The following is a 17758-nucleotide window of genomic DNA, read 5'->3' on the forward strand; positions in this document are numbered from 1 at the left end:
TTCCCCGAAAATACCCTAAACACCACCCCAAACTCCTTCTCTTAACCCAAATCTTATAACCCCAAGCTCCTTAAACTATAACCTAAAAGAACACAAAAGTAAATACCTTCGAAGGCCAATTCACTCTGTTTTTACCGCCGGTGATGTGTTCTTGAACTAAAGGTAAAGCATTTCTTTCTTTCCTTTTTTTTCTTTGTTGTTTTTTCTTCTTCAAGTTTTTCTTTTTTTCATACCTGAATATGAATCAAATCCCTCCCTTATCTTTCAGTTTATTTCCATGCTTGATTTATGGTCCTCATTTGCGTGTTTGGTTGATGCTAGGACCGATGGTATTTTAATGGAGTTTAATTGATTTTTTTACTTGTTGATTTGGTTATCATTGTTGGAAAAATGATGACGATGGCGTAGTTTGAACGTCGGTTGGAATCGGTGGGAGCAAATGATCAGAACGGCGGTGGCACGTGACTCTTTCCCTACTGGCAACAGCTGCTAGACACACTAGGCTTTGAAGTTCTAGTTGTTATGTTGGGATAGGGTCTGGGCCATTTGTAATTGGGTTGGTTTGGGTCTGGATCAGTTGTCATTGGGCCGGATGGCTCATTTGGGCTTCGACTTTGGATCGATTAGCCCCTTTGTAAACGTGTCCAATTTTTGTTTGTATTTGAACGTACATAAAATAATATAAATAGTATAAATATAAAATGGTAATAATACTAATACTAAAAACTATCGGGGTAAAAATCACTATCGACAGCTGCACCTCTTTGCTTATTATTGTGTTAACAAGAATAGGGCAAAGACGAAGAGACAATGAGCTTTTGTCCAGTCGACTCCATGCTTTGAAATCTAATAAGAGATTTGTTCCACTGTTTCTCTAGGTAAAATTAGATCGATAAACATTGACTCATTCCACTGTTCTCCAGGGAAAATTGAATCGAGATTGATATTTTTCGTTGCTCTTTAGGAAGACCAAATCTGAAAGAAGAATAATATGCTCCACTACTCTTTAGAAGAGATCATACGCAAGAAATCTTTGATCCTCTTCTATGCTCTTCAAGAAATATTTAATCGAACTTGATTTGCTTCGCTGCTCTTTAGGAATACAAAATCTGAAAGAAGAAGAATATGCTTTGCTACTCTTTAGGGGAGACCAGACTCGAGAAATATTTGATCCACTTCACTGCTCTTCAGGGAAGATTAAAACAAACTTGATTTGCTTCACTGCTCTTCAGGAATACCAAATCTGAAAGAAGAATAATCTGCTCTGCTACTCTTTAGGGAATATCAGACTTGAGAAAAAATTTGATCTAATTCGCTGCTCTTCAAGGAAGATTGAATCGAACTTGATTTGCTTCGCTCTCTTCAAGAAGAAAAATCTGAAGGTTTTAGAAGTTGAGAGAATCTTTGAAAATCAATTTCTCTTGCAACCATCAAATATGGCAATCTGCCTTTGCTCGAAGTGTTATTTGAACATCCCTCTTTTTAGGATTTTGAATTGGTTGATAACTCTACTTGTCATAAATCTGTAGTTTTCTTGAAGAACCTATAAAATATTCATCTTGAAAGTGAAACATATCTGAATAATGAATGTAGTGATGTAATTCATTTATCATTAATATTTTGAGAAAGAGAAAAGGTCTTTAAGAAAGAAAAAATTAGAACTTAAAAAAAATAACCCAAAAATAGATAAGGTTAATTTCAGAGTCTTATGGAATATGAGGTTGAGGTTTCTAGGGAAACGATCTCAAGCAAGACTAAAGTGAACTTTCTAGCATACAAATCCTAAGATAATCAGGATTGAAGACAACATTACATAAAGATTGACTTCTCTATATCAAAAAGTCAAGTTGAGGAATGATGCTACTGAAAAGTTGACTCATCTCCACGAGAATGTCAAAAAAACCCACACCAAAAAATCGACTTCTCTTCGTGAGAAAGTCAAGAAGAACAAAACTAAAATATTGAATCCTCTTTGCGAGAAAGTCAAAAAGGGCAACACTAAAATATTGACTCCTCTTCAAAAGAAAGTCAAGAAAGACCATACCGAAAGATTAACTCCACTTCGCGAGAAAGTCAAGAAGGACAACACTAAAAGATTGACTCCACTTCGCGAGAAAGTCAAGAAGGACAACACTAAAAGATTGATTTCTCTTCGCGATAAAGTCAATATTTTTCTTCTTCATTTTATTTTCAAATTTTGAAAAAAAAATTGAAAAAAATAAAAAAAAATAAAATATTTTCCTCTTCTAAGTTTCATAATTAAATCAAATCATTAACATTAGTTCATAGAATATCAAAAGGAATAAATAATTTTTTTAATGTTTTCAAAGTTATAGCTCTTTAAAAAGTGTCAAAATTGATGGTTGGCTTTCCTATTTTCTAAGGATTTAATCATCGAAGATGTCCTTTCTTTCTCATTCCTTGTGAACATTACAACATGCCCCTCTTTCTTGGCTTGGTATTTTAATTGGATGCGGACAAAATGATGCAACTAGCATATTCAATTACTAGACTTTCTAAAACATTTCTATTTCAATTCTCTGAAATCTTCCATTTGTTCAAGCTTCGCAGACTTCCTTAGCAGAGGTAGTGCAGAGACATCAGTCTAAATATAAAATTATTGAGTGCTTGTGTGAGGTTGATTATAACAGGTGTTCCTCAACTCCCTTAGTCTATTTTACTGAAACTCGTTATTAGATAAATTTGATTTAATTTGCCATTGTTTGGCTAACTGAACTCAGATTTATTGTGTGTGTGTGTGTGTGAATTATAATCGCCTTCATTGAGCTAGTGAAGGGATCATCTCATCACAAAGTCTTTGACTTAACAATTGCAGTGGAGCAAACACTGAAATGACGAGTACCCGAACAATGTCATGGTTTGAATGCAATCTATTCATAAATCCAATGCTTTTGAGTTTCCTCTATAACCAATTGATTTAGTGGAATAGCTCAGTTTATTGTATAATCTATAATAATAACAAATCTATTAACCTTTTGAGTATTCAGATTAAAATTTCTTAATCTCATCAAGAAGAATCTGTTGTAGTTGTTTTATATGGGTTCAATCTTGTCACTTTGTCAAAGATTTATAACTCTAATTATTTAAAGAACCTTTTATTTAGTTGATACTCAAAGAATTTCAAGATTGCAAATTTGATTCAATACGCTAGACCTTTAAAAAGTAGCATAAGATCATTTAAATATCCTTACAAGAAAGTTGAGAAATGACAAAAACATATTCAAACAAGATGCTTTCAATGTAAGGTACAACTGTGGTGGATAACGACCTCCACTTGTTCATCTAGAATGCCCATTACTCTTAGAATATTGGTTATGTAATTGGGCTAGGGTCTTTGTCCTTATTTGCTCTCATATCTTGATCATTTCTCATGTCAGGACTCCCTTGTCGATGAGCTTTTCTAATTCTTCCATCAATGGTATGCACTTATTAGTGGGATTGCCCAATGCCACCAGATGAAAATTGCAAGCACTATTCGGGACATAGCCATAAGAAGATGGGCTAGTCTTAACTCTTAAAGGCCTTGGAGTGAGGTACTGACTCTTGATTAAAGGGAATAGCATGTCAAAAATGGGCACTTGAAAAACCTTGAGGGTCGTATTTTTCCAAGTCATATTTTCTAGCCAGTCTCGAATTACCTCTCCTTTAACTCCTTTCTTATCATTTCCCATATCTTTCTCATTTTTTAGCAATAGAGAGGTATTGAGAGTTGAATCTTTTATCTCTACCTCACATACCTTGATTTTTCTCTTTTTCCTTTTAGCGTCCTCTTTCGTATGCACTTCACTCGTTTTGACCCCATCAACTCTATTCAGGGGGTTGACTCCCAATTCTCTAACCGAAACAGATTGATGTTATCATCCACCTCGATAAATCCATGAGCCAAAAGATCTCGGACTTGTCACTTAAAGTTACTGCAATTCTCAATGGAGTGTCCTCGGGCTCCGATGTGATATTCAAAAAAAACTTTCTCATTATACAAACTCAGATAAGGGGAAAACATAGGCTTAGCCAGACTTGGAACAATCAGCTGGGCTGGAGCAACTTGGTATATAACTTATTGTACGATAATGAAGGAAAATTGGGTAGAAGCTCTTTTGACATCACTTTCTCCTTGCCATTAATATGACCATCTTGAAGACCTTATGACAATCATCGAGATGTTTTCTTTGAAGATTTAACATTTGACCAATGTCTTGGGAGAGACATTTGTTTGCAGATATCCCTTCATCGACAAGTTTTGAGCATCTGGGGAGCTTAGGTTTTCCATCTTCAATCCTTAACAACCCTTCCATTATGAGGTTTTAAACTTTTAATCTCACGATTGCACAACGTTCCATAGAGTGGTTAAATTATCCAGAATGACAGCCACAAGAATTTTTGACACCTTGCCAATCTGGACACAAATAAGTATTAAGCCTTGAAGGAATGGGTGTTAGGAGGCCACTTTCGAAGAGAAAAGGTAACAAGTCTGTATATATGATTGGAATCGGAACGAGAGGTATCCTATTCTTTTTCTTTCTATTTTTTAGCCTTCTTCAATGACACTTGAACCTCTTCCGTGCCTCTCTTCTTTGATTCAGGCTCAACTTTCGTTTTAGAAGTTTCACCTTCAATTTTTATTTTTCCCATCATGATCTCTGTCACATTTTCTGGAATCATACCCGATTTTTGGAGTTGAATTGGATTACCACATTCCCCAAAAGGTTCTTGATTTTTTATTATAGACACTAAATTTTTGGCCCATTTTACTTTTATTTTTATAATTATTATAATTATATTTATTATAATAAATATTATATTTATTATATTATATTTTTTTATTATAAATATTATTATTACAAAATAGGCCCCAAATACATTACAAGCCCAACCCGGATACATCAGGCCCAACAATGACCCAAACATGGTGGCCCAAATCCAGATGGCCCAGCTAAACCCTAAAACCAAATTAAGGTTTCCATATTAATACCCTAGCCGCCTCAGAATCACAGTCGTTGGATCTGAGAGATCCAACGGTCCACAGGCTGTCCAGCATGATGCAGCTAGGGTTTCTAAACCCTAGCTTCTATGCTGCCACGTCCCAACCGCCGCTCCAATAGTTCCAGTGAGTTCCAGCCGCCCCACGCCTACTACCGACACTCCAGTGCTATATGGTGACTCAGCGAAGCTTCTACCCTTGGGATCGGTCTGATGAGAACCTCATCGAGGCTATAAAAACCGTCCATCGTACCTGCGAAAAGGGGAAAGACCAAGACAGCAAAAGAAAGGGGGAGAACAACGAAAAAAAACAGAGGGCAAAGAACTACACCAACGATCCCAGACAAATACAACCGAAAGAAAAGAAGTCGAAATACTTACCAACATCCGAGGTCTTCGAAACGTCGCCGGAAACGTAGTTCCAACCGAGGTAAAAGCTTCGTTTTTTCTTAAATCTAGGGTGATCTAAGAGTTTTTAGACCAAAAGAAGGCCATATTTGGCACTAGGGTTGAAAAAGAAATTTTTTTGGGTAAATATTTAAATTTCGGCCACCTTTGGTGGTGGCCTGCGGCGGGGGTCGGCGCTGGAACAAGGCGGCCGGCCGGTGATCTTTTCCCTCCGGTGAGGGAATTGAAGAGAGAGTTGAGAGAAAGTTTAAACTTCTCTCTCCTAGAGAGAGAAGTGAAATGATAAAAATGAGAGATGATGGCCCTCAGGGTCACCCGTTTGGGTTTAAATATCCTCCCCCAAACGACGTCGTTTAGGGGAGGGACTACTGTGTAATTTCATATATAGTAAAACATTTTCCGCGATCTTTCAGGTTTTGTAGCATTCCATTTTGATCATTGAAATCAATTACTGAAAGCTTTAATTTGGTCATTTATTTTTATTTCTTTATAATTCAGTCATTGCCATGTTTATATAATATTTAGTGTAAATTACACTTTTAATCACTTAGATATTATAATATTACGAATTAAGGCATTTGATTTTAATATTTTATAATTTAATCACTAAATTTAATACTTTTATTTATTTTTAGCTACAAGTTTTATTATTTTTTATATTTTAATACTATAGTTTTAATTTTATTTATTTTAGTCACTATTTATTTATATTTTATATGTTTATACATTTAATTATTATATTTAATTATTCTCTTAGTTATATATATTTGTTTAAATAAATATTTGTTTATTTTTAATATCAAAGAAAAGGGCAGTCTTAAAGCAACTAGATATCCTATTCTGGTATTTTAAAAATAAATAAATATCTGACTTATAAAAACCAGAAAATACATATTTTTTTATTTAAATTATTTTCTTAGAAAAAATTATTATTTTTAATATTTATTTATTTATTTTAATATTAAGGAAATAGCTGTCTTAAAGCAACTAGATGTCCATTTTCTGATATTTTTAAATAAATAAATATCTTATTTAAAAAAATTATATATATTAATCTATTTTTAATTATTTTTAGATAAATGTTTTAATATTTATTTATTTTTAATATTAAGAAAAGAGTCATCTTAAAGCACCTAGAAGCCCTTTTCTGATATTTCTAAATAAATAAATATCTTATATATATATTAATAGATTTTCTTAAAATTATAGTAATAAATTTGAAATAATAGGATTATAAATTAAATATATCTTCGAATTTTTAAATTTCTAATAATATAGACAATTTATAATTAATAAGTACCAATTTTGGGCATTATAGGGGTGCTAATCCTTCCCTAAACGTAATCGACCACAAATCATTTTTACTTTTGGTTATACGCAATCAACTTTATCTTTTAAATTATGTTTCCTTTAAAACTATTTTAAAAGATTGTTTTTAGGTATTTGACATTCCTAGCCCAAAAAGGTCAATGACGACTCCCAAAATATTTTTTAAATCAAAATCATTTATTTATTCATTTTATTTTTCCCGCCAAGTAAAATTTCGTGCCCGGGCAAAAACCGGTTACGACAGCTTGGCGACTCTGCTAGGGACCGGTCAAGCTTTGAAATTAATTATAAATTGTCTCTATCAATTAGAAATTAGAAATTCATATTTATTTAATTTATAATTATTTTCTTTCAAAATATTTTATTACTTATGATTTTCATAATATTTATTAATGTTTTTATTTTATTTTTAGATATTAAATTTCATTCTTTATTTATTTGTCAAAAGGTTTGAATATTTCTCCTCACACACAACACTTGCATTGCATAACATAAGTTTTGTAATCAAGCTTGTCCCTTTTAAGTGGGAGTGAAAGTGATGTCTTCGTGAGAATTTATTCTCCGTGTCAGACCTAGCAAGTAGCTTTCGGGGTTCATATACTCTATGTCATCGTGAGAATTTATTCTCCATGTCAGGCATAGAGAAATGTGTCCCCTCGAATTGAACTTAATCCACTTAAGTCTGTGATGGACTAGGATTGAGGGTTTGGCAGCCTAAGGGGCACCAACAAGGACAGTTCGAGTACCTTTACTCTTAGAACTGAAACCCTGCATAATAAACCCTAGAAATTCTCCTGATCTAAGACAATATTGAACCTCTGTCCGTAGGTTTACACAAAGGAGAAATAAGTTCTAATTTATTTGATTTTTTTCTTTTTCTGAATATATGCCTGCGAACTAGAAATCATGCAGTTAGGTTAATTTTTCCAAACAAAGCATGAAACTAGAAAGCATGAGGTTAGGATTTATACCTTGATAGATAGGAGCTTTTCTTTCCATTAAATGGTACTAACCAATTTATTTTTCCCTTTCTCATTTTTATTTTTATTTTTCATACATTTTGTTTTGCTTTAATTTGTTTATATTGATTTCTTTTGTTTGCATTGCATGATCATGGCATAACCAAAAGGTGGTAACTGGAAAGACTGTTCATCAAATTGGAAAGAAATCGTAAATGGACAAAAAGTTTTATGCTCAAACAAAATATGACGCAGCCAAGGAAAGACATCCTGAGGAAATTCTGAGGATAAAAGCGAGCAATGCACACAGAGATCTTGTTATATTAATACCAAAAGTATTACACAAAAATCCTTCCAGATTGATACCAAAAGCAGTCTACGGTAAGAATGACAGTCGGGGCATTCAGAATAAAGGAGGTTTTTATGAAGCTCAAGCATGCTATTTGAAGGACTTGAAGGACCAAAATAAGAAATTGAGCACAGAAGTGGAAACCATGCATGAAGATTTCCAAAAGATCAGTCAAGCCTTTCAAAAAGCTGGCATAGGAAACATTCCAGAATAATGGATAACATGGGTTACGAAATTGAAAATGAACTGCAACATATATGAATATCTTGTCCAAGAACTTCTTGAACACAAAGGTTCTCTTACAAGGAAAAATGAACAACTCCGAGAATTGACACAGAAGATGAAGGAAAAAGAGAATGTCACGTAAGAAGCTGCAGTCCAGAAAACTAATATAGCCCATAAGTTGATAGACTAACTTGGCTTTAGAGAAGTTAGGAGGGAAGGTTATCCCCTATATATACATTTTTGTTGAAGTTACGACTGAAAGTTGTCCCATACATGTAAAAGTTTTGTTTAATGCACGAAAACCTTTGTGTTCAATGAAATCTGTTCTAAGATGACCACTCTTGAGTAATACCTTTTTATACATGCATTTGCATTTTCATTTTACTTTTATGTTTGCTTTTGTATTGCACAAATTGCATTCTTATTTTAATTCTACATTCACATCTTTATATTTACATTTTCATACTTGCATAATTAAATCTATAGTTTCAAACTTACATCATACATTAAAATATTTATTCATTAAAATAAGGATTTCAACCGAAGTGATCTTGGTTCTTCCTTGTAGCAAGAACGCTTAGTACGACACAAGAAAAATGTCTAAAGAAACTGATAATAGGCTAGCAGAATTTGAGATATAGCAAAAAGAGAGGCAGGAAGAATTGAGGAGCAAGTTGGCACAAATTGAAGCTAATATAGCAAATTCTCATATCCATCTACTGAACAATATGAAATAAATGATTGAGAAGCACCAGACTATTAGAAAAAGTCTTGTTGAAAACCCCATAAATCCTTTGGGTGTTACACCTGTTTACATTCCTGAGCACACTTTTGTACACCAATAAATTCAATCACCAGTTCACTTCGCTATTAAGAATTCACAATATCAAGATGGAGCATCGTTCCCCACTGATTGCCCTACTATTTTTGGATTGAAGCCAGATGAATTTTGTACCGATAATAAGATCTTTGACCCAAATAAATTAGTTGAGAAGAAAAAACTCATCCAACAACTGAAAAATGTAGAAGAAGTGATGAAATCTAGAGAGACGGTTGAGACATTTTATGGGTTTGACGCCAAAGAGCTAAGTTTGGTCCCCGACTTAGTTCTCCCACCAAAGTTTAAAGTTCCAGATTTTGAGAATTATAATGGAACCACATGCCCTTCATATCATATCACTATGTACTGTCGTCGTATGTCTAGCTATATGGAAAATGAAAAGTTATTGATCCATTGTTTCCAAGATAGTTTATTGGGGTCTGTATCCAAATGGTATAATTAGCTAAAACGTACTCAAATACGTTCTTGGAGAGACTTAGCTCAAGATTTTTTGGGTCAATACAAGCACATGACTGATATGTCCCCTAATCGAACAATATTGCAAAACATGAATATGAAGTGAAATGAAAGCTTTCAATAATATTCACAACGATGGAGGGACGTTGCTTCTCAAGTGCATCCACCATTAACTGAAAGGGAGTTCACTACTTTGTTCATCAGTACATTAAAATTTCCGTATATTAATCACATGATAGGGGTTGTCCCTAATAATTTCTCTGACATCATCATAAGTGGAGAAATAATCAAAATGGCTATCAAGAATCTCAAGATAAGAGGCTCTGACAATACTGACGTCGAGAAAAAGCTGAGATTAATACAGTGAGGTCTTGTTCAGTTAAATGTGGTGACAAACCTTATAGAGTGATCAAGAAGAAAAATAATGTTCAGGGTTTTCAATTTCTTCCCTTCTACTGTTCGAATGAAAAATTGCACCCAAAAATGCTCTCAACCATATTAACTACTCCACGACTTGTTCAACCACAGTGGCTTCCAAATGGGAATTGGACCTATAAGGAGGTTCCTTGGATAAACCAAACTGGAATTCCAAATTGTTCAGCTAAGGTTCCTGGTAACCTTGAGGGAAATTTCCAAGATCCTATAGAAAAAGCAATTCAAAAATGCAAGGTAAAAGAAAGGGTTAAGGTAAAATGCTCAGAAATCATTATCTCGGCAGAGACTAATATGACCAAATCCTACAAAGAATATCAGGCGCAAGAAAATGGGAAAAGAAATCAAAAGGCTCACATGGATGTAATTCGAGATTGGCCCATAGGTCTAAGAAAGAATAGGGCAGATATAACTCAGAAAACACCTCAGATACCTATATCAGATTTTTCGAAAACCAGTAAGGCAAGGGGCAACCTAAGGAGTCTGGTTGATACTACCCCAGTTGTAGCTGAAATGAACATCCAGAACCCCCTCGATCACAGGAGAGCATTTAGTCATTTAGAACGATCAAAGAAAATGATAATCTCTCGAGCGAGAAAAACTTTGAAGGTATTTCAAGAATCTATCTCAGGTCTATACTCTCATTTGGTTAAAGGCAAATACATTACACCAAGATCAGTGAAAGTGTCACTAAACCCTTATGCCCATTTCTATGATCAAAATAGTTTCTGTAATTTTCACTTGGGGATATCTGGACATTCAATAGGGAATTGTTAGTCACTGTTAAAAGAAATAGAGACGCTCGTTGACAAGGGAGTATTGACACAAGAAATGATCAAGAAATGGGGGGCAAATAAAGATGAAAATCTTGGGCCAAGTACACACCCAACATTCGAGGAATGATAGATGCAAGCTAAATAAACGTCATTGTTTCATTTATCCTTTCAAATATATGAATATATATATCCCTTGTTGTCCCCTTTTGCGCCTATAATATTTTTTTTGATTCAACCTTAACCAAGGATCACCCTCCACATTGGGGGGCAAGAAGAAGGATATCTTCTCACAGTAATAAAGATTGTCAATTACGAAGGCAAATCTTCATGAAATGAAGAGAGTTTTGAACTACAAGGTAGGTCAAATACAAAGTACTTGAAGATCAATCCAGTCAAGAATAACGAAATAATTTCTAAAATGCAAGAGGAGAAGGAGGTTCTCAAAGCAATTGGAGCCATATACTCATTCATCAGAAAAAAAGAAAAAAAAAGGAAAAATTGAATCAAGATGGGTGACTCATTAAGCCTCAAGTTACAAGGTTGATCAAGTGCAATAAGTTCAAAGATTCATATTCAACAAGAAATACTGGAGATGAAGGAATCTTATGGAAAATCCCCAGCAAAGCAGATCCAAGTCAAGCAAAGCAAGATTGAAGGCATCAAAATGAATTGATCCTTGGTTCAATCACCCTTAAACACTTGTTTGGGCCTTTTTATCCTTTTCTTTCATAACCCTGAGCCTTGGCTTACGTTACGTACCTGAAAAGTCCATTCTAATCATACATGGATTTTTATGTAAAAGAGATTATCTTCAGATTTCATTCCACTTCTCAGGATTGATTTTTATTTGCAAAAATTGTTTTTTTAAATCTTTAATGGATGATATGAAAAATGATAAAAAGAGGGTTCAACATGTAAATTTTTAAATAACATCTTGAAACTAAAGGAGGATTCGAGTTGAAAACCTGAAAAGGCGGCTCGAATATCGAATAGTGCAACAACGACAAAAGAGACAATCTTAAGCTCTTGATGAAGCACCTCACATCCCAAAGATGTTCCTGAGATTCTGGAACCAAGAAGTATCTTTATAAGATGAGCATAACAACATTCCTTCAAGATAATGGAAGCTAAAAATGACATATATGCTGGAACAACCTGAAATACCTTACTTTACCAGAATCAACCTACACCTTAAACCAGTCAATAATTTTGACATTTGCCATATGACTACGATTTTTAAATTTAAAAGAGTAGTTGATTTATTTGATATTCATTAATTTCATGTTTTATGATTTAATTCTATTGTGAACCTGTAAAGTGCAATACTTTACAAATTTCTATCATTCTTCAATAAATAAATGAGAAAAAAACATTTTCAAACAGGACAATCTCAAATGAGGAAGGTCCTTGAAGCAGATTGTTGCCTATTCTACCTCTATTGGAGAAAAAGAATGAGCGAAGCCAGAATGATGAAACTTGTTTGATAACAAGTGGTATAAGAATCCAAAAAGTTTGAAGAATTGAACTTGTGAAGCTCTCCTATGACATTATTACCAATTCATCATGAAATTTATTATTTATCTCATGCTGAGGGCGATAAGCATCACCAGACAAATTATTTTCCCCAGCCATCAATCCATGTTCTCTAAAAGATTACATCACAGAGCTTATAAATCCCATTAAGGGGTATTATGTGAATGAACAAGTCCACCACCTGCACTTTGGTTATACCGTGATGCTGGCTCAAGTCTTGATACATCAATTCTACCTCTTCCATGACGATCATTTTCTTTGTTAGGATTATATCCCTTATGTCCTTCAGAAGATTGTTGAACTTAAATTTGACATCGGAACAAATTCTACACTTGTATGCATTTCATATTGGGTAACATTGGTTACAAGATTCCCAAAGTAAAGATAATCAGTTTTATTATCAACTAAACCTTTCCATGGTTTGGGAAGAGTGTGATATATCTTGAAGCAGCAGAATAGATAGTTACTATAGCAACCATTGCAAGAAAATGCACCAACAAAAATCTTCTAGTTCATCTTGATGATGTTTATTTCTTCCGGTAAGGTTGTTACACTGAATGCCACCAACAACAAAGTCTAATTTATTGCTCCAACCGATCATCATTCAGTTCTTGCACATCTGCTTTCAAAGGTATGCCAAGACATTAGAAGGCAACCTCTGCATCACTGATCCTAGAGAAAAGAGACAAGACATTAATACCACCGGGGAACATGTCTCTAGAAGCTCCTCGTATATGGTTTTTAGGGAAACCTAGAAGCATTTCCATCTCATTAGATTCAAATGGAACAACTTTATTCCTTCCAACCCATACCAGATTTCATTTTAGCACTCATCAAGAACATACTTCTAGACACTCAAAGGAATGTCACTAGTTTTTGTCAATGGAAAAACATCATGTATGGTTCATGGAGGAAGCGAAATAAGAGGAAATCTGTTCTCAATTGCCAGATTATGAATATAGCCCCTTTTCCATGCAACAACACAAAGATACTTCGAATCTACAAATTTTGGCACTACATCGTATAAGTACCGTGACATTTCAGTCCAAACACCAACTGGAGCAAGTGTCACATTCTCATAATAGAAATAAGGAGGCCCAATAGCATCTTTTGGAAGTGTTCTTTGAGTTATCTGATATGATTCAGTAGGAACCCCAAAGCCAATCATTGGATTTAGAAGATGAACTGCATGATTGTCTTCATTAAGAAGCTTCTTTTCAAACTTCCTCTGCTTCTTCCTTTTCCAAAAATCATGGCTCGATTTTTTCCTTTTCGTGTAATTGGGGTCATTGCATAATGGCTTCCTATATTCTACCGAAAGAAGTGTGTCAGCAGCCTTAGCCATTTGAGCAGCACATATAAAATCTGTCAACTCTGCAATTGATGAATCCAGACCACATGTCTCCATAGCTATTGAAGCCTCAGCCTGAGTACCACATTTTCGTCAAGTATAACAATTTATTCTCCTCATCAGAATCAGAATTTAGGATTTTCTCGGTATCAGAAAAACTATCAATATCTGTGAAATCATCTTGAAAGATCGCTTCATAATCAGATGAGTCGTTATCAGAATCAACATGTTGCATGGGTGCGGATTTTTCAAGAGCCTGTACCACTGTATATGTAGTCTTGCTATTGCATCAGATTACTGTTCACATAAATTGGTTTCTGTCCCACAGAAAAGTATATTCCAGATATAGCCTTCACTGAAAACAAGGTTCACTGTGTCAGCTTGGAATGAATTACCAAGCGAATTATACCACTCTGTCCGACTATATCCCTCCAGATCCATGCGAGACATCTTGAAAGCCCATTTCAGACATAAATGATTCATGTGAGGCATTCTGAGGGCCCACACCAATATGAATATTTTGGGCATTTTGAAAGCTCACATCAACAATTAGCAAATGCTGGGGCATGTTGAAAGCCCATTTAAATCAGAAATTGGAATAACATTTTGACCGTTCATATCAGTAAATGTTGGGGCATGCTGAAGGCCCATATCATTATGTGCTAAAGATCATTGCTTTGAGCAAAAATTTCCAATGAGACAGAAAGGTATGAAGAATGAAAATGATGAAGCAGTAACAGTAGAGCTGACTATACATAATTGCTTCGTTCATCAGGCATTTACATTGGGATCATATTGTTGAACAAATATCTACTCAGCAAAAATGGTTTCAAATACTCAATCTTCTTAACATATATCACATGACAGCGTGTTCTTTGTTAAGCTACATCACGGTTGCATGGATAAAGAGGTCCCCATACAGACCATTCGATCCAAGGTTCAGTCTCTTCTTCTTTTTTTTACTTATTTCAATCCTTTGTTTCTCTTATGGTGTTTCCATTGCATGAATGCCCATAGATTGTTTTAAGAATCACTTTGGATCTTATTTTCCTTAGAATTGAATATTGACCATTATGTGTTCTAATTGTTGTTTTATTAACGATATAGAATTTACTGAGATTATGATCATTTTTGGTGAATCAGTGTGGAGTACAATGTGTCCTATGTGTATCATTCCATGTTCGCCTATTTTGACAGAGACAATATTGCTCTCAAGGGCTTTGCCAAGTAACGTCTTGTAGACCCAATCCATAATTTTGTTAGTTAGGTTATTACATTCTTTTTTTAATCTTAATGGTTCACTTGAGTGATGACTGATTTTGCATATTTTTTAAGAATTCACGTGTTGAAGAAAGGCAGCATGCTGAGATGTTTATGGATTACCAGGTGAATAAACATGGCTGCATGCATCGTACTCTTTTAATTTCAAAACTTTTCTCTCGAATTATTATTAGTACTCCTCCGATTATAGGAAGTTGCATTGTTGAGTCTATCTACTATTAAAAGTTATAAGATGATCCTGCTTATAAGCATTGCTTTGTTAAGTCTCTCGACTATTAAAAGTTTAAAAATAATCACCCAATATTTTTCATTAAAAATTTGTTGACATTAACCTATAAAATAAAATATTATAAAATATGATAAAATATATTTTTTTTCATATTTCAATCGTCATGTTAACATCCATCTCAGTAGGCCCTCGGGGACAATTTTGTAAATTTTAATAATCGGTAGACTTAACGATGTAATAAGCTATAATCGGGACCATTTGTATACTTTACCCTTATTATTATTACTACTATTTTACTCCTTCCCTGTATCTTGTGATAATTAGAACAAAAGAGGAGGAAAGGCTGTGCTGCAGTCCATGCTGGTGCCCATAGCAGAATATGGTCATCCTGAGAAGGGCGATGCACTTTATTGTTGGACTTTTTGAACACATAAGACTAAGATAATTTCCAAGGCTCAGAATTCTCAAGTGTTTGTTAATGGTCTTATGATTTTTGTTTCAGCAATGGAACTTGCTTTGTCCCTGGAAAAGCTGAACAATGAGAAGTTTCTTAATTTACACAAAGTAGGCATCTCTCTTTCTCTATTAAAATAAAATTTAATTGATCAAATAATCCATATGTATAAATTACATATTCTACAGATGGCTAATGAAGCACACGACATGCATCAGGCGGACTTTATTGAAACTGAATTTTTGACTGAGCAGGTGAAGTAGGTTTTATTTCACTTCTTTTGCGTAGTGCCGTAAATGAGAGCTAACAGATTGCGAACTATGCAAGTTCTACTTGGTTAAAGTTTGGCCAACACTCTAATTGAATAGATTGACTCAAGTTCTAACCTGACTCGAGTTTTGAATGAGTCGAAATGAAGAATTTGATACCGGACTCAAGTTTGAAATTTTTAGCTGAGCTTCAATTTTTATTTTGAGTTCGAGTAGAGCTGGACAGTTTTAAGCTTCGCGAGCTTTCGAGTTGAGCGCAACCCTACTGCTGCGTTGTTTTTTTTCATTACATTTGCACTTAGTCTCACATTCACCCCATTTCTATCTGCTTCATGTAAGTTGAATCCATTAGAAAGCTCCCAGAATATGTAGCTCAGTTGAGTAGAGTGGGCAACGGACATGGTTATTTTACTTGTATTATTATTTGAGACCTTTCATTTACTGATTTGCATTTTGTTTTGCAGAGAGTTGATTTTTTCATTGAATATTCATGATTTTGCAGGTGCTTGGCACTTTGATATGATGCTTAACAATCAACTGATGGCTGCACGATAAAGAATTAGGGAATAAATCTCTTGGTATTCATCAATTTCGTCCCAACTTTTTTTAATTGTTGGTTGAGGGTAACCGACAACGACGGACTAGATTTATGATTTTACGTTAGGGGATGAATTTATAAAATTTTAAGAATATGAGAATTTATATAATTTTAAGAAAAGTAAAAATGAAATGACCATCCAGCTCAGTTGGTAGAGCACAAGGTTCTTAACCTTGAGGTCGTGGAATTGAGTCCCATGGAGGGTATTTCATAATTTAGACGTCTCCTACGGAAGCTGCTCTCAACCTAGTGTTGGGGGCAGCCTACTATCTTACCCCATTACATATGGGAACAAGAGACAACCATTTTAAGAAAAATATAAAAAATTTAAAATACATAAAATTTTATAATATTTAAAAGACCATTGTTCCACATGCCTCTTGATCCATCTATGGATACAGGGGTTGAGACAAATACATCGTATTGAACTTTTTGATGAAACTACTTGGACACATCCTTGAGTACAAGCCAAATTAATGTAGTATTGTTGAAAGTTTTTTTTTTTATAGTTATAGCTGAAAAACTAAATTAACCATATAGGGTAATATGTCTATTCTTTTTTAAATGAAGTTTTGGCGACTAAAGCACAGTTGATATTAAGAAATAATGGTAAACTACATGTATAGTCACTGATATATAAGGTAAGTTCTATTTTGACTACTAAACAAAATTAGCGTTTGATCAAGTCATTTAAATTTTTAAATGGTATAAATTATGCCACTGATATTGGCGTGGGAGTTAAATAAATGTATAGTTACACATTTGATTCTTACAAATTTTATTAAATTGGTCTTAATTCTAATTTAATAATTATATATTAAGACATTAGCATGTGTCATAATCTCTTAACAAGCACGTGGGTGGAATTTAAAATAAATTATTAGTTAAAGAAATAAATAATTCAACCTAAAAATTATTATTTTTCAAACACATTCTCCAAACAGCTGGTGAGTTGAATTTATAAACAATTAAAAAAATTAAACAATATATATTAAAATACATTTTAATTTGAAAAACATTTTTTAAGATTATGACATGGATTAATATCTTATTAGACGATTTTCAAATTAATTTTAATTTGAATTAAATTCTAATTAATAGAATGAATAAGTAATATTATCAAATATATAATTATATTAATTTATTTAATTGTCACATCAATATCTTTGTTAAAAGTTAGCTATCGGTGGTTTAATTAATATAATTTAAATAGATAAGTGATTTGATTGAAAATATTTTAATTCAACATTCAAAATAAAAGTTATTA

At 33.8% G+C, this 17758-nt stretch overlaps 1 protein-coding gene across 1 annotated transcript in view; it reads left to right on the forward strand.

The window, feature by feature from the left end:
- LOC120190305 (ferritin-3, chloroplastic-like) overlaps positions 1-16448 on the forward strand; it is a 31680-nt gene extending 15232 nt beyond the window's left edge. Inside the window, exons 2-8 of the mRNA XM_039193400.1 lie at positions 14804-14887; positions 14986-15046; positions 15495-15582; positions 15673-15734; positions 15813-15883; positions 16246-16295; positions 16396-16448. Of these exons, the coding sequence (XP_039049331.1) occupies positions 14804-14887; positions 14986-15046; positions 15495-15582; positions 15673-15734; positions 15813-15883; positions 16246-16295; positions 16396-16448 (469 nt within the window). The remainder of the gene's footprint in view (positions 1-14803; positions 14888-14985; positions 15047-15494; positions 15583-15672; positions 15735-15812; positions 15884-16245; positions 16296-16395) is intronic.
- Positions 16449-17758: the final 1310 nt, after the last annotated feature.

The sequence above is a fragment of the Hibiscus syriacus genome, unplaced genomic scaffold, assembly GCF_006381635.1.
Source record: "Hibiscus syriacus cultivar Baekdansim isolate YM2019G1 unplaced genomic scaffold, ASM638163v2 tig00004075_pilon, whole genome shotgun sequence".
NCBI lineage: Eukaryota > Viridiplantae > Streptophyta > Magnoliopsida > Malvales > Malvaceae > Hibiscus > Hibiscus syriacus.